Source organism: Anabrus simplex, chromosome 1, assembly GCF_040414725.1.
Source record: "Anabrus simplex isolate iqAnaSimp1 chromosome 1, ASM4041472v1, whole genome shotgun sequence".
NCBI classification, from domain to species: Eukaryota; Metazoa; Arthropoda; class Insecta; order Orthoptera; family Tettigoniidae; genus Anabrus; species Anabrus simplex.
The window spans coordinates 700,811,164-700,835,790 of record NC_090265.1 but is presented as its reverse complement, the minus strand read 5'-3'; the positions used below and the strand labels follow the sequence as shown (position 1 = coordinate 700,835,790).

At 40.7% G+C, this 24,627-nt stretch overlaps 1 protein-coding gene across 2 annotated transcripts in view; it reads left to right on the top strand.

The window, feature by feature from the left end:
• Nucleotides 1-24,627, top strand: part of LOC136872212 (protein THEM6) — a 259,347-nt gene that overhangs the window by 197,665 nt on the left and 37,055 nt on the right. For both annotated transcript variants that reach the window (XM_067146049.2, XM_067146045.2), the window contains exon 3: nt 20,601-20,815. In XM_067146049.2, the coding sequence (XP_067002150.1) occupies nt 20,601-20,815 (215 nt within the window). The remainder of the gene's footprint in view (nt 1-20,600; nt 20,816-24,627) is intronic.

Here is a 24,627-nt window from a genome sequence, read left to right as displayed (position 1 = left end):
ATTAACCAATGATGGTTAAAATTCCTGACCCTGCCGGGAATAGAACCCGGGACCCCTGTGACCAAAGGCCAGCGCGCTAACCATTTAGCCATCGAGCCGCACCGCAAGTAGGTAGTGAAAGATAAAGACAGTAACATTACTATTACAAAAACTAATATGTCAAGGATGTGAACTCATAGTCAAGTATGCAGCAAGCCCATAATTGCTTTCCTCAAGAGGCGAGTATGTTTATGAAACGAACATAAGATAGATTTGTAATGTTCATACAGGCGTCAAAATGCATATGACTGGCTTTTTTCGTCCATAATTAAATGTCTAAGTTATGAGCTTTTACCACATAGCTTTCCTTGTTAATTTATTGGTAATGAAACGGTGACCATTGACTTGTTATCAACTATTGCGACAGATCTTTCGTGCTAGGTAGTAAGAGTATGAACCATGTTATATCGGGTCCTCGTAGTAGAAGTGGATTTATTTATTTATTTATTTATTTATTTATTTATTTATTTATTTATTTATTTATTTAATCAGTTTACGCTCCAGGGTTGGTTTCCCGGGAAGGAAGCGGCCCTGGTCTTAATATAGGTACCACCGCGGCATTTGCCTGGAGGAGAAGTGGGAAACCACGGAAAACCAATTCGAGGATTGCTGAGGTGGACCTCCGTTCAAGCCACCGTACATTTCAAATTTCGTGGCAGAGCCGGAAATCGAACCCGGGCCTCCGGAGATGGCAGCTAATCACACTAGCCACGCTAGCCACTACACCACTGAGGCGGGCTATTTATTTATTTATTTATTTATTTATTTATTTATTTATTTATTATTTTAATCAGTTTAACCTCCAGGGTCGGTTTTTCTCTCGGACTCAGCGAGGGATCTCACCTCTACCGCCTCAAGAGCAGTGTCCTGGAGCGTGAGATATTGGGTCGGGGAATACAACTGGAGAGGATGACCAGTACCTCGCCCAGGCAGCCTCACCTGCTATGCTGAACAGGGGCCTGGGTGGCCGATGGGAAGAATGGAAGGGATAGACAAGGAAGGGAAAGGAATCGGCCGTGCCCTTAAGTTAGGTACCATCCCGGCATTAGCCTGGAGGAGAAGTGGGAAACCACGGAAAACCACTTCCAGGATGATTGAGGTGGGAATCGATCCCACCTCTACTCAGTTGACCTCCCGAGACTGAGTGGACCCCATTCCAGCCCTCGTACCGCTTTTCAAATTTCGTGGCAGAGCCGGGAATCGAACCCGGGCCTCCGTGGGTGGCAGCTAATCACACTAAGCACTACACCACAGAGGCGGACGAGCAGTTCTCTACCGACAGATACAAGGGTGGATATGACTTATACAGTACAGTAACATTTCAACTCTCCATTTAGGGCAGTCACCCAGGTGGCAGGTTCGCTACCTGTTGTTTTCCTAGCGTTATCTTAAATGATTACAAAGATATTGGAAATTTATTGAACATCTCCCTTGATAAATTATTCCAATCCCTAATTCCCCCCTATAAACGAAAATTTGTCCCAATTAGTTCTCTTGAATTCCAGCTTTATCTTCATCTTCCTACTTTTAAATACACCACTCAAACTTATGCGTCTACTGATGTCATTCCACGCCATCTCTCCACTGACAGCTCGGAACACACCACTTAGTCGAGCAGCTCATCTCCTTTCTCTCAAGTCTTCCCAACTCAAAATTTGCAACATTTTTGTAACGCTACTCTTTTGACGGAAACACCCAAAACAAATCGAGATGTTCCCTTTCTTAACTTTCTTAATCTGTTTACCCTCCAGGGTTGGTTTTTCCCTCGGACTCAGCGAGGGATCCCATTCTACCGCCACAAGGTCAGTGTCCTGGAGCGCTAGACATTGGATCCGGGATACAACTGAGGAGGATGACCAGTACCTCGCCCAGGCGGCCTCACCTGCTATGCTGAACAGGGGTCTTGGTGGGGGACGGGAAGATTGGAAGGGCTAGACAAGGAATAGGGAATTAAGCGGCCGTGGCCTTAAGTTAGGTACCATCCCGGCATTTTCTTGGAGGAAAAGTAGGAAACCACGGGAAACCACTTCCAGGATAGCTGAGGTGGGAATCGAACCCACTTCTACTGAATTGACCTCCTGAGGCTGAGTGGACCCCGTTCCAGCCCTCGTACGACTTTTAAAATTTTGTGGCAGAGCCGGAAATCGAACCCGGGCCTCCTGGGGTGGCAGCTAATCACACTAACCACTACACCACAGAAGCGGACTCGAGCTGCTTTTCTTTGGATTTTTTTTTTCAGTTCTTGTATCAAGTAATCCAAGTGAGGGCCCCATAAACTGGAACCATACTCTAGTTGATGTCTTACCAGAGGCTTATATGCCCTCTCCTTTACATCCTACCTGAAACCCCCAAATACCTTCATAACCATGTGCAGAGATCTGTACCCTTTATTTACAATCCCGTTTATGTAATTACCCCAGTGAAGACCTTCCCTTAAATTAATATCTAGGTATCTACCATTATCCCCAAAAGATAGTTTCACCCCATCAATGCAGTAATTAAAACTGAGAGGACTTTTCCTCTTTGTGAAACTCAACAACCTGACGTTTAACCCCGTTTATCACCATACCATTCCTTACTGTCCATCTCACAACATTATCGAGGTCATTTTTGCAGTTGCTCAGAATCTCGTAACTCATTTATTACTCTGTACAGAATAACATCATCTGCAAAAAGCCTTATTTCTGATTCCACTTCTTTACCTCATATCATTTATATGGTATACGAAAACATAAAGGGTCAATAATACTGCCCTGAAGAATTCCTCTCTTAAATATTACAGGGTCACAAAAAGATTCGTCTACTCTAATTCTCTGATGAGTAGAGAATTGGACTCCGCTCAGTATAAAGGAGTACCGGGCGAGTTGGCCGTACGCGTAGAGGCGCGCGGCTGTGAGCTTGCATCCGGGAGACAGGTGGGTTCGAATCCCACTGTCGGCAGCCCTGAAGATGGTTTTCCGTGGTATCCCATTTTCACACCAGGCAAATGCTGGGGCTGTACCTTAATTAAGGCCACGGCCGCTTCCTTCCAACTCCTAGACCTATCCTATCCCATTGTCGCCATAAGACCCATCTGTGTCGGTAAGACGTAAAGCCCCTAGCAAAAAAAATATATATATATATATATATATATAAAGGAGTAGTCTCACTTACAGCCACTTGTACGGTTTTTGTATTGTGCGCCGCAGCTTTTATTGGGCTAACTGTACATAAAATTGATGTAAGCTGTAGTGTAAGACAGGGCTAAGAGACTTTTAATACCTAGCAGGTTGCATATGTTCGAAAAAAATAGGCGCTGATATACCACTCCTTATATACAGCATAGTCGGAAACAACGTAAATGGACATTCGAGAGTTGGTCAGTCTGATAAATAATAAAATAAAAGAATTGATAATCGCGCCGTTGTCATGTTAATAGCTGCTGAAGTTAGCCAATCAAATCGCTTCGTAGGAGAATTAAAATTGGCTTTTGCTTTTGCAGACGCCTGGTTGCATAGCGCAAGTAGGTGTCGACAGTTGTGCTCGAATGTTTTCGTTCCACTGTGTTCAGAAAGGGTCTGCGTCAGTGGCGGCGATAAGGATCTCTCAGACCCCGCGGGGCGGGGGCATGACTGTTTCTTACTTCAGTAGCCGAAGAGTGATTTTACATATTGGTAAAGCTACAGCACACAACATAGTATTATTTGTATTACAGAGGGTTATTTCAAACGTCAGAGGTTCTCTCGTCAATAGGAGTACGGTAGTTATTTCTGAAAGAATGTGCGTTCCCCATCCAGTTCCAATAATAACCATCCCTTGCTGCCACTCACAACAATCAACAAGGCTTTTGAAGTAATTAGCCAGTTCTGAGAACCCAGTAGTCAGTGAAGATGTGATAACAACGACAGCCTCCTTATGTGAACTCTAAATACTCAAGTTTCGAGCCTGTTTATAACTCTCGACAGTCAATGTAGGTAAGGAGGCCAACGATGGACGGTTCTGTTGTAAATAGTAGTAAATTATTTGGTCCTAGGAGCGAGATTCTTTCTTAATATTGCGACGTTTTACCGTGTTTTGGTTACTATAAGTGGAATATGCATTTCTTGTGTGTGTGTTCGTACCATATCATTGTATTATTTTAATTCCTTCGGATGGTGTAACTCATCATCATCATCATCATCATCATCGTCATCATCATCATCATTGTCATTGCTGTTCATTGTAATAATTGTATTACTAGATATTATGAAATAAATCTGTAACTTTCCTTATCAGGATACGAGGGATCCATTTTTAATTATTGCCGGGGGGGGGGGGGGCGAGCTTCTTAGCACCACTACTGTTCTGCATTAGCTAAGAATAGTACCACTATATGAGAAACACCATGGTTCTGCGTTACCAGTGATAACTACTATTATGGGGCGCCGGGGCCTAGATTTTGGAGCCCTTTGGAACACAAGCATCATCTACAAAAATAAGTAATTGTGAATCGTGTTTTGGATCACGGTCATTTTTCATCATCAGTCGTCTTAGTTTCTAGATCCTGAAGTTTTAATTATCGTGCCATTTCGTTGCAGCTCTTACCATTTGGGGCCGATGACCTAGCAAACATCATCATCATTATCGTTAGTTGTTCGAAATCAGTGTCACTTTCAAAACTCGCGCTAGGGTTGCTGTTAACAAGGATTGAGAATTGCTTCGCTTACGATATTCATCGAATATGGTTAATTCGAAGTCGACAGTTGGAAAAACAACGAAACTTGGACGTCAAATGATTCACACTTCCCTGTGCTCAGAAGGTAGAGTTTTGTATAAAGATTTAATTTTCCATTCTATATCACATGACATGGCTATGTTTGTAGAGTAGCGGGCTGCAGTGTACCGCATGGCCCCCCATCCTACAGTTCGTATTGATCCACGGCCGCCTGGAGGATGCGGCACTGAAGATCGCTGCTGACGCCACACTCTGTTCATTTGTTTTACTCCATTGCTTTTTCCTTGTGGGAATTTCTCGGCTTGTAGCCTGATTTTTAACAGACGGATTTATCTACTAAAGAATGTTTTGTCAATGAACATGGATATCATCTTCCTCTTCTCTCTCTCTCTCTCTCTCTCTCTCTCTCTATATATATATATATATATATATATATATATATATATATATATCTACGTCTTTAATCTTCACCGTTTCGCAAGTAACACTAACTGTACCCAACTAAAGCAGTTCTTAACATCTATCTTTCTGGAGGAGTACGCAAGAGGCTGAGATCAGGTATTCTTGTGTCGAACAATCAGGAATATGTATATTTCGAAGAAAATTGTTTCTCTGCTTTAGCTTTATATTCTTTAAACCCATGTAGTCCAAAATAACAGAAGGGCTTAATGATTTACTTTCTTACTTATTATATAATGTATGTCTTAACCTTACTGGATTTGGTATCTGTATTTTCATTCTTTTTTAAGTTTCTTGTTTAGTTTAATACTTTAATATTATAAAAATGTAGTTACTGTTTTCATAAATCTGCATTGTATTATAAGAAGACGCTACATAAAGGGGCTTTTCAGTCTCAGTGGCATGTAAATCATGATCAATAAATTCAAATTCAAATTCAAATTCAAATTCTCTCTCTCTCTCTCCAGAGAAATGCATGTCTCTCCCTCGTTCTTTCTCGTTTATCATCATTTCATATGTCCGCCTCTGTGCTGTAGTGGTCAGTGTGATTAGCTAGCACCTCCGAAGACCCAGGTTCGATTCCTGGTTCTGCCACGAAATTTGAAAAGTGGTGCGTAGGCTGGAACAGGGTCCGCTCAGCCTCGGTAGGTCAACTGACTAGAAGGGGGCTTCGATTCGCACCTCAGCCATCCTCGAAGTGTTCTTCCGTGGTTTCCCACTTCTCCAGGCAAGTGCGGGGATGGTACCTAAGGCCACGGCCGATTCCTTCGCTCTTCCTTGTCTATCTTTTCTATTTTTCCCATCATCCACTAGGTCCCTGTTCAGTATAACACCTGAGGCCGCCTGCAAGAGGTACTGGTCCTCCTCCTGATTGTATCCCCGACCAAATGGCTCACGCTCCAAGACACTGTCCTTGAGGTGGTAGAGTTGATATTCCTCGCTCATTCAGGAGAAAAGCCAACCCTTGAGAGTAAACGGATTAAATTTAAAAAACATCATTCCATTTCCAAATGTGATTAGTTCATTCCTGACTGTCACATCGTTCTGTTCTGCGCCCATGGTATTAATGGCATTATTCGCCAACACCATATTTCAAAGGCGTCAATACGCTGATGTTCTCTAGCTTTTATAGTCCAGGATTTACAACCGTACAAGAAGATGAAAAAGACAGTCTGAAACAGGAGTAGTTTGGTATTTCTAGATTTCTGTCACACGATTTTTAACTTTTACATTGCACAGCCTCCAAGAGCTATCCTTCTTTCAATGTCCTATTCACTGCAACCCTGAAATGAAATGGCGTATGAGTTTTAGTGCCGGGAGTGTCTGAGGACAAGTTGGGCTCGCCATATTCAAGCCCCTAGGCGACCATCGCGTCACGAGGAGAATGAAATGATGATGAACACAACACATACACCCAGCCCCCGTGCCAGAGGAATTAACCAATTATGGATAAAATTCCCGACCCTGCCAGGAATCGAACCCGAGACCCCTGTGTCCAAAGGACAGTACGCTAACCATTTAGCTATGGAGCCGGACACAGCTAACCTCCCAATGCGGAACTAAGTCTGGATAAATACATCAATATACAAGATCAAGATCCGTCAAGAGAGCTGTGAACTGAAGGTGCTTGCCAAGATCAACTACCATCAACTTTGTCTAGTTCAGGTTTGTCTCCAAACCAAGAGTCTGACTTCCTACCTTTACACGTTCAGCCGGATAGCAAGCGCTTCTTCACTCCTGGCAAATAAAGTAGTATCGTCGGGTGATGAAATGATGTCAATATACTATTTCTCTATGACATTCCCCTGTTTTGTGTTGAACAACAATTGAGTGAATGAATGCATGTTTTAATTAATTAACTAGTCAAAATTACTATCTACAAAGTAATTGGAAATTCTAAATGGACTATTAATATCTATACCTTATGTATAAAAGTTGTCCGCCTCTGTGATGTAGTGGTTAGTGTGATTAGCTGCCACCCCCGGAGGACCGTGTTCTATTCCTGGCTCCGTCACGAAATTTGAAAAGTGGTACGAGGGCTGAAACGGGGTCCACTCAGCCTCGGGAGGTCAATGAGTAGAGGTGGATTCGATTCCCACCTCAGCCATCCTGGAAGTGGTTTTCCGTGGTTTCCCACTTCTCCTCCAGGCAAATGCCGGGATGGTACTTAATTTAAGGACACGGCCGCTTCCTTCCCTCTTCCTTGCCTATCCCTTCCAATCTTCCCATCTCCGACAAGGCTCCTGTTCAGCATAGCAGGTGAGGCCGCCTGGGCGAGGTACTGGTCATACTCCCCAGTTGTATCCCCCGACCAAATGTATCACGCTCATGCCGATGTACCTGTGTACCTACGACATCATGGCGATATTGAGAAAACGAGAAGGCTTCAGCAGCTGAAACTGGTGCCAGTTGTAGACTGTTATGTCTTCTTCATAGAACAATATAATGAACTTCAACGACCACGACTTTCGTACATTATTGTCTCATTCGCTATGATGTCGTAGGTACACAGGTACATCGACATGAGGTGATTGGCAATTAGGACCGAAGTGTTAACAGAAAGGAAAATGAGAAGGAAAATTTGGTGGTTGATGGGACTATCTATATAAATAAAACTAGAAATATACCCGTGCATCGCAACGGTTGTAAACTGAAAGTTATTATTCTAAGTTTTACATTTTGGAGAGTCCACTGTCAGCTGAGCCTGTAAAATATGTCCACAGATAGTACCTCAAACGGTTTTTGGAGAATGATTATTTATTTTCTGATCCAACACTCATTCGAATCCCATACGGAAGAATTTGAATGTATTAAATTCTATCTTATTTAACATCTAGGACGTTAAAGCGACCAACCTGTGAAATTTCGATTTTGTACGTCAACCAGTAATGGAGGAATGAATACTTTTCTAAGGGCTGAATGTTTTTAAATATTTACTAGCATCTAGAATATATAAGACTGCCCTTCATAAAACGAATTAAGTTCGTGCCTCAAACTGTTTCGGAAGAATGGATAGTTTTTTTTTTTTGAGTCAGCCAGTATCTAAACCAGTTAAGGGATAAATATTTTGAAGTATACGATATTTTACACCTAGGATATAAGAAAGGAAGACCCTCCTCGTAAAATTACAACTTTGTACGTTAAACTGTTTTGGTGGGATGAATAATTTCGATTACAGAGCTAACCTCATTTAACACTTTAGTGTTTCAACGTTAAAAAATATTTCCATTTTCACACCTAGGATTTAAAATATGTACCGCTATTTGTAATGTTGTCTCCGTACGTTAAACCATTTCGGAGGAAGTAATGAATATATTTGTTTTCCGATCTTAACCCCCATTTAACGCTGTGAGCGGTTAAATTTGTTTCAAACCTTCTGTCATTTAAAACCTTGGATAGCATTTGAAATTTTAACTTTAAAATTCAAACGGTTCGATATAAATGCATATTTTTGTCATCATTCCTTACCCTCCCCCCCAAGTCGAAACCCCTTAGGGGTGTACTGTTTTAAGTCCACTTCTTATTAGTATCCTCATAAAAAGAATTCAACTTCTTTTACACCCCACTTAAGTAGATTCCACACCCCTCCCCCCCCCCGCACAAAATACGCGTACCTTTACTTTTAAAACAGATTTTTAAATACCAATGTTCTCGTCCGTATCATCCTTCATTTTCGAGGTATAAATTTCCTCAAACATAGAATTCAACTCATTTTTCAATTCATTTACCCGCACCTTTTAATTGGATTTTCTGAAAACAAAAAATACGTGTATCTTTATCTTTAAAGGAGATTCCAAATGCAAATTTTCATGTCGGTAACATCTTCAATTTTTTAGATATTAGTATCCTAATAGAAAGAAATCAACCACTTTTTCAGTCCTCTTCACAACACCCACCCCTTAATTTTTTCCGAAACAAAAAATGCGTGTTACTTTATTTTTAAAAGAGATTAAAAATACCAATGTTCACGTATGTAATATGTTAAGTTTTGGGATATACTGCAGATATGCTCATTTTAAAAATGCATCCCCTTTAACACTTCCCCTTAAGTGGATTTTCAAGAAAAGAATATGCGTGTTACTTTACTTTTAAAGGAGATTCCAAATACCAGTTTTCACGTATGTAACAGCTTTAGTGCTTGGTATATAAATATCCTCATAAAAAGAATTCAACACTTTCCTCATTGCTTTTCACCCACCACAATAACAATAAAATACATGTTCCTTTATTTTTAAAGGCGATTCCAAATACATATTTTCACAGCTGTAATATATTCAGTTTTGGAGATACCAGTATCCTCGTGAAAATAATTTAACTCCATTTTCACTCCTCTTTACAACCCCCTTAAGTGAATGTCTCGAAGGAAAAAAAACACGTATTTCTTTATTCTTAAAGAAGAATCAAAAATAAATATTTTCACGGGCTGTAATTTCTTCAGTTTTGGAGATAGCAGTATCCTAATAAAAATAATTCAACCCCCTTTCTTAGTCTTTTTACCCCCCCCCCCCCCCGGCGTTTTTTCGAAAACAAAAAAGTGTTACTTTATATTTAAATAAGATTAAAAATACCAATTTTCACGTATGTAATATGTTAAGTTTTTGAAATATACTGTAGGTAGACCAATGTTCACGTCCGTAATATGTTAATACGATATACTGTAGATATGCTAATTTCAAAAATTCATCCCCTTTAACACTTCCCCTTAAGTGGATTTTCAGAAAAATAATATGCCTGTTCGTTTATTTTTAAAAGAGATTCCAAGTACCAATTTTCATGACTGTAACATCTTCAGTTTTAACTCAGAATTTAAAAACAATGGTACTGGTCGTTAAGAACATAGCAACAATGAAAAGCACTTTTCAATTTTCCGGAATCTGTCTGTCTGTCTGTCTGTCTGTCTGTCTGTCTGTCTGTCTGTCTGTCTGTCTGTCTGTCTGTCTGTCTGTCTGTCTGTCTGTCTATATGAATGCGCATCACTATTTCCAGAAAAAAGTGCGTGTTCCTTTACGTTTACAGGAGATTAGAATACAAATTTTTACGTCTGTAACATGTTACGTTTTTGAGACATATTGCTGATATACTCATTTTAAAAATTCACCCCACATTTCTCACTCCTATTTACCCCCTCTTAATAAATTTTCAAAAACTAAAAAATACGTGTTTCTTTATTTTTAAAGGACATTCCAAATACCAATTTTCATGACTGTGACATCTTCAGTTTTTGAGATATAAGTATCCTCATAAAAGGTATTCGACCCATTTTGTTTTACATTTTCTCGCCCCCTTTAGAGGATTTTACGAAAACAAAAAATACGCGTTTCCTTATTTTTAAAGGAGATTCCAAATACCAATTTTCACGTCTTTAAACTTTTGAGATATAGACACACTCTTGTTAAAATTCTACGCCCCCTTTTCACCCCCTTAGTGACGGAATATCCAAAAATCCTCCCTTAATGAGCACCTACACTGTAATACAAATATATTCTCAAAATTGAATTTCTTTATGTCCAGTAGTTTTGGCTCGGCGATGATGAATCAGTCAGTCTGTCAGTCAGGACATGTTCTTGTCTGTACATCGCTCAGAATTTAAAAATAATGGTATCGGTCGTGAACACAGTAACAAGGAAATGCACTTTTAATTTTCCGTAATGTCTGTCTGTCTGTCTGTCTGTCTGTCTGTCTGTCTGTCTGTCTGTCTGTCTGTCTGTCTGTCTGTCTGTCTGTCTGTCTGTCTGTCTGTCTGTCTGTCTGTCTGTCTGTCTGTCTGTACGAGCATCACGAGAAAACGGCTGAAGAGACTTTAATAAAAATCGGCATGTGAAGTCGGGGAATGAGTCGTTATAATCTAGGCCATAAATAATTTTATTCACGCTGAGTGAAATGGTAGTTTAGGGGAAGGCCTACAATTTTAAGAGAGATGTTCATGAATTTGGATTTTTGTTGCTAAGTCCATATCAGCGCCGAGTCACGAGAAAACGGGTAAACAGAATCTAATGAAAATCGGTATGTAAAGTGAGCGAATTAGGAACCACAGCCAACGTTATAAATAATTTTATAAGACGCCGTAATATCACAGAGTCGAACGAAAACTGAATGTGAAGGCCCACAATATAGAAAGGTCAATAAACTGATCAACAATAACATTACATTGACCACTGTTTGTTCTAATGAGCTTTGTATCTAATGTTGCCACTCATCTCCGATAGATGGCTGCGTACCGAGTATAACGGCCTGCCTGAATATTGGCGGGAAGTAGATGGGGAGTTAGATCTCTCTCTTTTTTACCATGCCATTCCTCTGGTTCATACATTTTCTGATACTTCTGGTACGTAACACACTGGTTCATCATAGCATTGCAGCTATTCAATCCCTACTCTGATTGGAATGAGTAGTGTGCATATTTCAGGGAATGGCAGAGGTGTGTTCACGGTACCCTGGTACCCTGGTCATTCCAACACTGGAACTTAGGACTGTTGGATTGGCACCGTGGTGCAGTTCGTTAAAAGTGAGAAAATGTGTGATTTTTCATTTGGTCGAGTATTTTTTATTATAATATTGATTTTAATGACTACATTTCTACTGACGTCATTGCAGTGTCTTATGTTGACTTCAGCTGGGAAAAACACAAAGACACTCTTTCTGAGAATTCCATAGCGAAGCACGGGTACATCAGCTAATACAAGAATAAAGCGTGTAGCACTCTAGTATACGGAGTTAAAATCTCAGCGAATGAATAATTCCAAGTATGACGGCGGCCACCTGAGAACTTTACTGAAATGCAATAAAAAGTTTGTAATGAAACTCTTCAGCGGAAACTCCGGTAACTCATTCCGCCTGGAGGGAATTCTTACTTTCCACTTAATTCCGCAAACGTATTGTGCACAGGCTCCATCGTTACGACTTATTTCCTTTCTCAGCAGTGTCTCAAGCAAGTTGGAGGAAATTACATTCTACATTAGTACGATTTTTAGAAACACTTCATTGGAAAAATATTAATCATCATCTTGATTACCCAGCGTGGTCCAGAAGTAGCCTTATAATTGTTTCATTGTTGGTTTCACTGTTTCGATCTAAGTTTTTTAAAACATTAATTCCAAACCTATGTTCTGTATCCTTTATCTACGTTTTAGAAATACTATTAAGATATTTACTCAATTATCGATTTCAATTTTGAAAGTTATCGTCTATTTTTATTTTAACATGGATATGTTTTGTTCACACTGGAATTAGCGCCATCAATTCCCCGACGCCACTGTAACCATGACAACCACGGTTCGTCTGTGTACACTAGGTCAGTAGCGCCATCTTCTCACTGTGTGCTTTCTTCCTGTAACTTAGAGCTTGAGAACATTTCGTATGAAGTGAACCCCATTATACTCCTCAGATCACAATTAAAATCCTTGAACTAGGCGGAAAACGAATCTAGGGCCTTCAAAGAAGAGACAGGCACGCTACCGCTACAGGAGATGGTTGTCTAATAATAATAATAATAATAATAATAATAATAATAATAATAATAATAATAATAATAATAATAATAATAATAATAATAATAATAATAATAATAATAATAATAATAATAATAATCTATATATATAAAATAAGAGTTTTGTCTGTACATTGCTCAGAATTTGAAAATAGGCCTAATGGTATTTCTGTATCGGTCATGTCCATAGTAACAAGAAAATGCACCTTTTACTATTCCGTAATGTCTGTCTGTCTGTCTGTCTGTCTGTCTGTCTGTCTGTCTGTCTGTCTGTCTGTCTGTCTGTCTGTCTGTCTGTCTGTCTGTCTGTCTGTCTGTCTGTCTGTCTGTCTGTCTGTCTGTACACGCATCACGAGAAAACGGTTGAAGAGAATTTAATGAAAATCGGTTATTGAACTCGGGGGATGAACCTCTACAATCTAGGCTATAAATCATTTTACTCACGCTGAGTGAAATGGTACTTTAGGTGAAGGTCTAAAATTGAATTCTCAACTGTTTATGTTATTAGTGGTCGTATTTTAAAGAAAATGGTATGCAAAGTTGGGGAATAAATTGCTGCACTATGGCTGTCAATAATTGTATTCACGCTGAGAAAAATGATAGTTTAGGGGAAGGCCTAAAATTTAATTCTCAAATATTGTTGTTGTTAGTAGTCCTATCTTGATGAAAATGGGTATGCAAAGTCAGGAAATAAGTCGCTATAGTCTAGGCTGTAAATTAGTTTATTCACGCTGAGTGAAATGGTAGTTTAGGGGAAGGCCTAAAATGTAATTCTCAAATATTTCTTATTAGAGGTGTAATCGATTAATGCTACATAACTAAGGTTATATAGTATTAAATTTCCTATTATTCATGTCTTATACATTGTTACCGTACTGGCTATTATCACAAAGATATTCATGAATTTGGATTTTTGTTGCAAAGTCCATATCAGCGCCGAGTCACGAGAAAATGGGTAAACAGTATTTAATGAAAATCGGTATGTAAAGTCGGAGAATAAGAAACTACAGTTTACGGTATAAAATATTTTACAAATCACAGAGTCGAAAGAAAACTAAATGTGAAGGCCTACAATATAGAAAGATCATAACATTGATCAACAATAACATTACATTGACCATTGTTTGTCGTGATGTGCTTTGTGTCTTCTGTTGCCCCTCATCTCCGGTAGATGGGATTACTGCTGCGTACAGAGTGTTTTTTATTTGATTTACGTCGCACCGACATAGATAGGTTTTATGGCGACGATGGGATAGGAAAGGGCTAGGAGTGCCTTAGGCCCTAATTAAGGTACAGGCCCAGCATTTGACTGGTGTGAAAGTGGGAAACCACGGAATACCATCTTCAGCGCTGCCGACAATGGGGTTCGAATCCACTATCTCTCGGATGCAAGCTCACAGCTGCGCACCGCTAACCACACGGTCAACTCGCCAGTCGTACAGAGTGTAACAGCCTGCCTGAATATTGATGGAAAGTAGCTGGGGAGTTAGAAAACTTTCTTTTTTAGCATGTCATTCCCCTGATTTATAAATTTTCTGATACTACTGGTACGTAACACACTGGATCATCATAGCATTCGGGCTATTCAATCCCTACTCTGAGGCACTGATTGGAATGAACAGTGTGCATATTTAGCGGAATAATGGCAGATGAGTGTTCATGGCAATCTGCGGCCTGGTCATCCCAGCTTTGGAACTTTGGACTATTAGATTGGCACCGCAATCTAACCGCAGCACTGTTCGTTAAAAGTGATAAAACGTGCGGCTTTCCATTTGATCGAGTATTTTATATGATAGCATTGCTTTTAATCGCTACATTCACACCCACGTTTTTGTAATGACCTATGTTGATTTCAGTTAGGAAAACCACAAAGTCATTCTTTCTGAGAATCCCGTAGCGAAGCACGGGTACATCAGCTAGTAATAATAATAATTCCGAGCGAGGTGGCATCCTTGCCACTCCTGGGTCTTTCCTATCCCATCGTCGCCATAAGGCCTATCTGTGTCGGTGGGAAGTAAATCAAACTGTAATAATAATAATAATAATAATAATAATAATAATAATAATAATAATAATAATAATAATAATAATAATAATAATACCGAGCGAGGTGGCATCCTTGCCACTCCTGGGTCTTTCAAATCCCATCGTCGCCATAAGGCCTATCTGTGTCGGTGGGAAGTAAAGCAAACTGCAATAATAATAATAATAATAATAATAATAATAATAATAATAATAATAATATTAATAACAATAATAATGCCGGGATGAGTAGCTCAGACGGTTCAGGCGCTGGCCTTCTGACTCCGACTTGGCAGGTTTGATCCTGGCTCAGCCTGGTGGTATTTGAAGGTGTTCTAATAAGCCAGCTTCGTGTCGGTAGATTTACTGGCACGTAAAAGAACTTCTGCGGGTCTAAATGTCAGCACCTCGGCGTCTCCGGGAAACGTAAAAGTAGTTAATGGGACGTAAAAACCAATACGGTGACATTAGCAACAATAATAATAATAATATGCAACACTGTGCATTTAATGAAGAGATTTTGTGAGAATAAGAAGGCGAAAATCATCGGGCCAAAGAACAAGTTCAAACGTGCTCTTTGAATGGGCATAACGAAGAGAGAAGAATAATAATATTAGTATTATACTTCCAAGATCTAAAAGGTCTTTCATTTTCTCACAGTTCATAAGCCTTACCACTTTTTTGTCGGTATTTTCTTTTCTTTCGATTTATCGGGCCTCTCTACAGAATATCCTTTCAGTTGGCCTTAAACTTAAATTATGGCCTCTTCAACTAAACCAGTATGGTAATAATATGCAGCCCTCTGTGACACTCTTATTAATTTAGTAAATTATTATTGGTTTGTTTAGTAGAGCCTCCGTGGCTCAGGCAGCAGTGCGCCGACCTCTCACCACAAGGTTCCGTACTTCAAATCCCGGCCACTCCATGTGAGCCTTGTACTGGTCAAAAGCGGAGGAGGGGCAGGTTTTTCTCCGGGTACTCCGCTTTTCCCTGTCATCTTTCATTCCAGAAACACCCTCCAATATCATTTAATTTCATCTGTCAGTCATTAATCATTGCCCCAGAGGATCGCGACATTCTTCAGCAGCCGGCACAGTTCCTATCCTCGCCACTAGATGGGACTTCATTCATTCCGTTACTGACCCGGTCAAATGACTGGAAACGGGCCGTGAATTATCATTATTGGTTCGTTTAATATTAATGAAAATAAGAAATAAAAATACAGGCTCTTTGATATTATTATTAATGAACATCTATCACATGAACTTTTAAATATGTGAAAATATGTTTAATATCGACCGTATTAAAAGAAATATGTGAAAATCATAACTCTCCGCCCAAATGAAGTACGTTTGGAATAACGGAAAGTGTGTCAAGATGTTCATTAAGGTTGCAGCCTTTAAATGAATGCCTTTAAGGTTGTGTTGATGTTTAAGGTACTGACAATAATTTCGGTATGCAAAATAATTTTTTTAGCTAATAATTTGTTACGAAGGAATCTGTACTTTCCAGTGTCGACTCAAGGTTCTTAAACACTACTAAAGGTTGGGCCCAACGCGAGCCGAGCTGCTATTGGTTAACGAAATGACGTCACAGTAGGAGCAAAGCAGCCGAGCTAGTAGGAATCTCATAATATCAGCAAACATTACAGTTTCTCAGAACTAATTGCAGACCAGACATAAAGATTACTGCTGTGATAAGATTGAAAAAGAGTACAGCATAGTAACTTTTCATTATTTCCGTTACGAATAAGGCGTAAATGTAACGTGACGGCACACTGACCAACGCTTGAAATTTATTAACATTTCCAAGTTCCTCTAGTTTGAGGAACGTTACGCGCTTTCAAGTCTGTAAACATAAATATTTAGAGATATGAAATCTTTGTCATATTAAATCTTTACAGCAGAAATTCCGTGATGGAACTACCGTGTGTTAATATACGATATACTGACTCACTTCCGCAGGTATCGAGTTTAAAGCTTAACACATATTATAACAGCAGCAGAAGTAAGTTCATATTCGAAACCATGCATAGATAGTCCTGGAAAACCTACAACCTGTTTTCCAGTCTTTAATAATAATAATAATAATAATAATAATGTTATTTGCTTTATGTCCCACTAACTACTTTTTAAGGTCTTCGGAGACGCCGAGGTGCCGGAATTTAGCCCCGCAGGAGTTCTTTTACGTGCCAGTAAATCTACCGACACGGGGCTGCCGTATTTGAGCACCTTCAAATACTATCGGACTGAGCCAGGATCGAACCTGCCAAGTTGGGGTTAGAAAGCCAGCGCCTTAACCGTCTGAGCCACTCAGCCCGGCTTTCCAGTCTTTGACCGGGTTAGAGATGTAATGAATGAACCATATATAGGCTATTATTACAATGGGGTCGCCACTCCCAAAGTGATTTATTACTGACTGATAAATGCTATGAAATGATAATGGAGAGTGTTGCTGGAATGAAGGATGACAGGGAAAACCGGAGTACCCGGAGAAAAAAACCTGTCCCGCCTCCGCTTTGACCAACACAAATCTCACATGGAGTGACCGAGATTTGAACCACGGTATCCAGTGGTGAGAAGCCGACGCGCTGCCGTCTGAGCCACGGAGGCTCCGCATAGATGGTCTACTTTTTAAAAATTAAACAATAAGAAAGAACAGAAAAAAACACTTCATTAGAACACAGTTCTACCCGTGAGATTAGATGTCATCGAGTGGTTGCTTTTGAAGATGAAATCCACTGTCGTGCCTTTCGCTGATGAGCTGCTATGGATTTTTTCAGTTCTTGTCCGAATGTTCATTTGTCGTTTGCGTATAAATAGTCTCGTTCTAACATACATTTTTTAATATTTCTGGTGGTACAGCGGGGAATTCACTGCTAATTATTTGACACACTTTGCGCATAATATTAGGAATGCGTCACAGTTCAGCACGTCCGTGAGTGTCCCTGAAAATTACCTCAAATTCCTTTATTTGGTTTACCACTCTAAAGATGGAACGAGTAGACCTCCCCGAGATAAAATTTCTATCCATCCCACAGGGGCTGTACCAGAAGAAATGGAAAGCATTTCCCCAGTGGGACTTCGCATTGACCTGTCATATTTTCTTTCACGGTCGGCGATGTAGCCGGCGAGGTACCGAAATCCCTCTGCTGAACAATCAGGTGTCGCGGTAGATTGCAGTGAATTTTTTTTTTTTTTTTTGCTATTTGCTTTACTTCGTACCGACACAGATAGGTCTTATGGCGACGATAGGACAGGAAAGGCCTTGGCCTTAATTAAGGTACAGCCCCAGCATTTGCCTGGTGTGAAAATGGGAAACCACGGAAAACCATCTTCAGGGCTGCCGACAGTGGGGTTTGAACCCACTATCTCCCAAATACTGGATACTGGCCGCACTTAAGCGACTGCAGCTATCGAGCTCGGTCGGTGAATCATTAACGGCACAGTTTTCTATCTCAACGATACTGTACAATGAACACATAAATTTCACTCCAGCTACTATTACACTGTTCACGCAACTAACGAAAAGAAAATAAGTGCACCTCACTGCACGAAACACAGCAACTTAGCAGAGATCTCACAGAAACGAACTACGACACACACACTCTACGCAAAATACAGTAGGCCACTACATAAACCAACAGCAATATACGGAAAGAAATCACGTATAGTTATTACGTGGAAATCCTTTCTTTATAAGACAGACATATATAAACAACGAAATGAGATACACGTGCGGTTGTGTGCTACACAGTCACGGTGCTCCTGTGATGACGGCACGAGCAGGACCACTGAAAAGTAACATCTACTGCGCAACCAAGGTGTCGACTTAGTCCAATGTAACTAGAAATAATTACAATCTATAGAACACACGAGTTAAATATTACACTATAACATACCTGTAGAGAAACACATTATTAAACAAGGAATAAAAATACGTACATAGTATTGAATAAACATTGTTCTTGAAAGAACATCATCAGTTTCCGTCAAATAAACTCAAATATTCATAATATGTTTGTTTATGTCTGTTTAATACTTAGGAACTTGGAATATGGAGCTTATCTTATTGATGGCCTCTTTTGTCTCTTTTCCAGGAGTGTGATTAATAGAATCTGATGATGTCCTTTTAAGAACGAAATATGTCATTCTTCGTTAAATGCCATGTATTTTATTCCTTGTCTAATAATTTGTTTGTTTAAGGTATATTAAAGTGTAAATTTATATTTGACTTATGTTCGATAGACTGACAAGCGTTTACGTCACATTTAAAGCTAATTATTTCAATTATTCATTTTTTAATCTTCTAATATTTATGTCAAAATAAGCCTTATTGTGGACACAAGTTATTTTGTCTGTCTGTCTGTCTGTCTGTCTGTCTGTCTGTCTGTCTGTCTGTCTGTCTGTCTGTCTGTCTGTCTGTCTGTCTGTCTGTCTGTCTGTCTGTCTGTCTGTCTGTCTGTCTAAGCCGATCTGTTAGTTCAATGTATGTTTGTCACTTGTAGAGCGGTAAACTGACACACTAATATTGATCTCCATAAATAATTTCCATTTCCGTGTTGATGCTACTTAATTCAAACTACTTTAAAAATATGTTATTCTGTACAGAGTAATAAATAAGTTTGTGAGCAACTGCAAAATTACCTCAATAATGTTGTGGGATGGACATCATGCAATGGTATGGTGATAAACGGGGATAAAAGTCAGGTTGTGAGTTTCACAAAGAGGAAAGGTCGTCTCAGTTTTAATTACTGCGTTGATTGGGTGAAAGTCCCTTATGGGGATCACTGTAAGTTACCTAGGTGTTAATATAAAGACATGTTTTCATTGGGGTAATCACATAAATGGGACTGTAAATAAAGGATACAGATCTCTGTACATGGTTATGAGAATATTTACTGGTTGTAGTAAGTATGTAAAGGAGAGTCCATACAAGTCTCTGGTAAGGCCCGAAATAGAGTATGGTTTCAGTGTGTGGGACCCTCACCAGGAATACTTGTTTCAAGAAGTGGAAAAATCCAAAGAAAAGCAGCTCGATTTGTTCTGGGTGATTTCCGACAAAAGAGTAGCGTTACAAAAATGTTGCAAAATTTGGGCTGGGAAGACTTGGGAAAAAGAAGATGAGCTGCTCGACTAAGTGGTACGTTTCGAGCTGTCAGTGGAGAGATGGCGTGGAATGACATTAGTAGACGAATAAGTTTGAGTGGTGTCTTTAAAAGTAGGAAAGACCGCAATATGAAGATAAAGTTGGAATTGAAGAGGACAATTTGGGGCAAATGTTCGTTTATAGGAGGGGGAGTCAGGGAATGGAATAATATACCAAGGGAGATGTTCAATAAATTTCCAATTTCTTCGCAATCGTTTAAGAAAAGGCTAGGAAAACAAGAGATAGAGTATCTGCCACCTGGGCAACTGCCCTAAATGCAGTAGTGATTGACTGATGTTCCACCAAATCAACACTTGTTAAGTAATGAACTAGTTTATTACAATAGTGGACCACTTTAAACTCACCATGGAGTCGTTTCCAGCTGAAATGCTAAAAAAAAAAAGAAACATAGTACATGCATACATACATACATACATACAGAAAAATGTACAATAAAATATCGTATGTTCCGAAATGTCAACTGTCAAGGGTTCTGGAAAATTCTTTCTCAGTGTCCTGTTTTTTATTTTATTTTTACATATATAAAAGTGTCTCTTGTTGAAGCACATATTGAATATAACTAATGTAACAAAAATAAAAATTTTATGCTGCAATATGTTTGGAATCCTTCCTTGTAGATGTCTAACACTTCTCTGAAATGTGGATATATCAGTATTATATGATACTAAACTGTTGTCAAATAGACCTTGTTTACATAGATCTGTCTGTATTGGTGTTGATTGTGTGCTTCAGGAATCTGCATCACGACCGATGTGGATACGCTGCTGTATCACATGAACAACGCTCGATATCTTCGAGAGCTCGACTTCGCTCGGGTCGATTTCTATGAACGGACAGGGCTTTACCGCAAGATTCGTCAGAAAGGTGGAGCAGTGGTGCAGGGTGCGTGTACAATCCGGTACAGGCGCTTTGTGAGGCCTTTCTCGATCTTCAAGATAACTTCTAAGGTGAGCATTCATCACATACAGTACCTTCAGTGTGTACCTAATATTTTGGACATGGTGAAAGTAGAAATTTAAATATTATTAAGAAATTTCAATCCAAGAAAAATTGACTAGCGTATTATGATAACGTTATATTTCTGGAACATAAATTGTATGTACACTTACTAAACGAGGCCATACCGCCTGATAGAAATGTCAGACCTATTGCTGAACAAACGGAAGCTGAATCACACACCGTATGTCACACAATTTGTCCAAAAGAACACAGTGTCAGAAAGGTTCTGATAGCTAAGGTACACCTTTGACAACAACTAACAAAATTTGGCAATGTCTTTCACAACAAAATATGCTGTTAATAGCCAGCCCCGTGGTGTAGAGGTAGCGTGCCTGCCTCTTACCCAGAGGCCCTGGGTACGACTCCCGGACAGATCATGGATTTTTACCTGGAGCTGAGGGCTGGTTCGAGGTTCACTCAACCTACGTGATTAGAATTGAGGAGCCGAGAGGATTCGACCTGCTGACCACACGACACCTCGTAATTTGCAAGCCTTCTGGTTGAGCAGCGGTCGCTTGGTAGTCCAAGGCCCTTCAAGCGCTGTAGTGCCGTGAGGGGGGGGGGAGGAGGGATGCGGTTAATAGGATGTATGGTTACCCCTAACGGCCACACATGTTTCGCAGCGACGTGACATGCTCTCTATCAGATGGTCCAAGGGCTCTTGTGGCAGTCGAAAGTCCTCCGAAAGAGCAATAAGAAGGTCTTGGAGGGTCCTTGGTGGAGGCTGACGGGATGCAATTCGCCTCCCCAATGCATCCCAGGCATGTACTATAGGATTCAGATCCGCAGACCTCGCTGGCCAGTCCATGCGATGAATATCTTCCCCAGCCAGAAGTTCATCCACCAGAGAGGCGCGGTGCGGACGGGCATTATCGTCCATTAAGAAAACGTCTGGACCAACCGCACCTCTGAAGAGTCGAACATGTGGTCTCAGTACCTCATCCCTGTATCTCCCAGCTTTAACAGTGTTCCTCGGACCACCCATGAAGATGTGCAGGTCCGTACGGCCATTCAACATGATGCCGCCCCACACCATGACGACGCCACCACCACCATACTGATCCCGTTCCACGATGTACCTCTGGTTGTATCGGCTACCTGGTTCTCTCCAGATTAATGTGCGACGGGAATCGTTCTGCGAACTGAAGCGGGATTCATCTGTGAAGAGTACATGCCTCCATTCATTCATGGTCCAGTTTGAATGTTGACGGTTCCACAATAAACCTGCCCGTCTATGTGCTGGAGTGAGCGGGACACACACCGCTGGACGTCGGGCAAACAGCCCTGCTGGTATGAGCCTCCGGTACACAGTTTGCCGGGAAACGGCAACCCCTGAGACGGCTGCAAGCTCCGCCGACAATTGCCCTGCAGGTGCACTCCGATTTCGTCGGGCTGTTAAGACCAGATATCGGTCCTGCTGTGGGGTGGTTACCCTTGATCGACCTGGTACTGGCCTGCGGCTAACATCTCCTGTGTCTCGAAATCGTCTCCAAAGCCTTGAAATGACATTTTGTGACACATTCAAGGATACAGTGACTTCGGTCTGTGTCTGGCCTGCTTCCAGGCGGCCGAGTATTCTACCCTGCAAAACGGGTCCAAATTGCGTCGTTGTGCCATTATGTTGTCACGTTCACCACAAGGCACACTATATCAGGGAAAGCATGACTGAGGGAATATGGGGCTCAGACACTGGCTGTGTTTACCTTGCAGTTACGCCGCTGTAAAAGCAGGGAACACTCCTTTCCTATACAGAGCGAACATGTAAGGTTGGTAGGTGCATATGTCGTGCGATTTGCTGTCTATTTCCTGTTGCCTTGCTTACTCGTAACGTATGCTTAACTTTTGTACACGAGTGTAATTTGAGACTGTACAACCATATCTGCGGTCGTAAGTGTGCTATCTCATAGTTGTGAACAACTGTGGTTAGATTCCCTTCCACTTTGCTGGCGGTCATGATGGTGGTGGTGATTATTGGTTTAAGAGGAAGTAAATCTTGCCAAACATCCTCTTAAATTGCATTCCGGAGATGGTAGGTTCGAAATAGAGACTTGTGTGACCGATTATAAAGATAGCAAATTAAATAAAAATATCTGACCCACGGCTATATCGGCAAACCACTAAACACTTTTGTGAAGCAGTATTGTATATTACAACGTAGTACCAAGTATCAGACCGAGTCCTGCTTAAGTTCAATTCTTTCTGTCTGTATCAAATACGAGGGCCATCCAGAAATTAAGTTCCCAATTTTAAAACAAGGACAACATAGTTACATAAAGAAATTACTGGCAACCGGCATTTTTCGACATAATCACCACAAGAATTGAGACCCTTGCCATAGCATGGGATCAACTTTTGTATGCCGCTATCGTAAAAGTCTACCGCCTGGGTATGGAACCAGCGTGAGACATTCACCTTCAGCTCTTCGTCCGTGTTGAAAATGCTGACAGCAGGACAGAAATTTCTTGGAGGTGTAAGAAAAGATGAAAGTCGCTGGGAGCAAGATCAGGACTATACGGTGGACGATCAAACATCTCCCAGTGTGAACTGCTGCAGAACAGTTGATGAGCACCGAGCATGGCCATGGATCAGCACAACACCTGTACGAAGCATTCCAGGCCTCTCGTTTTGAATTGCACATCACATTTTCCGAATAGACTTTATCACAGACCGAACCTCGCAGAAGGCAGGAGAAAGAATACGAGCTCGTCGCCATAAGACCTACCTGTGTCGGTGCGACGTAAAGCCCCTAGAAAAAAAAAGAATACGAGCCACTGCTGCTGCGCTACTGACACCAGGCGAAATTTGTCCAGCCGGTGTATGATTGCTACATCATAGATCTGTCACACTGGCTCATATTTCTCAGCTAAATACGTTTACTTTACAAGAAATGAAATAGGGAAAATTAATTTCTGGGTGGCCTACCTATACCACTTCAAGTAATTTTGTTTGATGTACAATCGTACCATCACGACAAACACCACCACTACCACCAACAACAACAGCAACATGCTCATACACATTGTGCTTTTCTTTTTATAAATGTTATTCTGAGTGAGAAAAGTTTGATTCAAATATTATACAGTAGAAATTAATACAATAATCTTCTCACTGTGCGGTCTCTTCTTGTAACTAAGAGCTTGAGAAAATCTCGTACCAAGTATCAAGAATGAATATCCTTGGACTGGCCGTAAACGAACACAGGGCCTTGGAATAAGAGACAGACACGCTACCTCTACACCACAGGGCTGGCTAATATAATAATCAGATTAGTGCGGTATTATATTTACAAGGTCTGGAATGTCTTTCATTTTCTCAAAATTTATGAGCCTTGCCATTCGTCTGTTGATTCTTTCTTTCTTTCTTACTTTCTTTCTTTCTTTCTTTCTTTCTTTCTTTCTTTCTTTCTTTCTTTCTTATTCTGTTTCCAGGGTTGGTTTTTCCCTCGGACTCAGTGAGGGATTCCACCTCTATCACCTCAAGGGCAGTGTCCTGGAGCTTCAGACAGTGGGTCGGGGGATACAACTGGGGTGGAGAGCCATTTCCTCACCCAGGTGGCCTACCTTGCTATGCTGAATAGGGGCGTTGTGGGGGGGCGGGGAGGGAATGAGAAGATTCGAAGGGAAAGGTGAGGAAGAGGGAAGGAAACGTCCGTGGCCTTAAGTTAGGTACCATCCCGTCATTTGCCTAGAGGAGAAGTTGTAAACTACGGAAAAACCACTTAGAGGATGGCTGAGGAGAGAATCGAAACCCCCTCTACTCA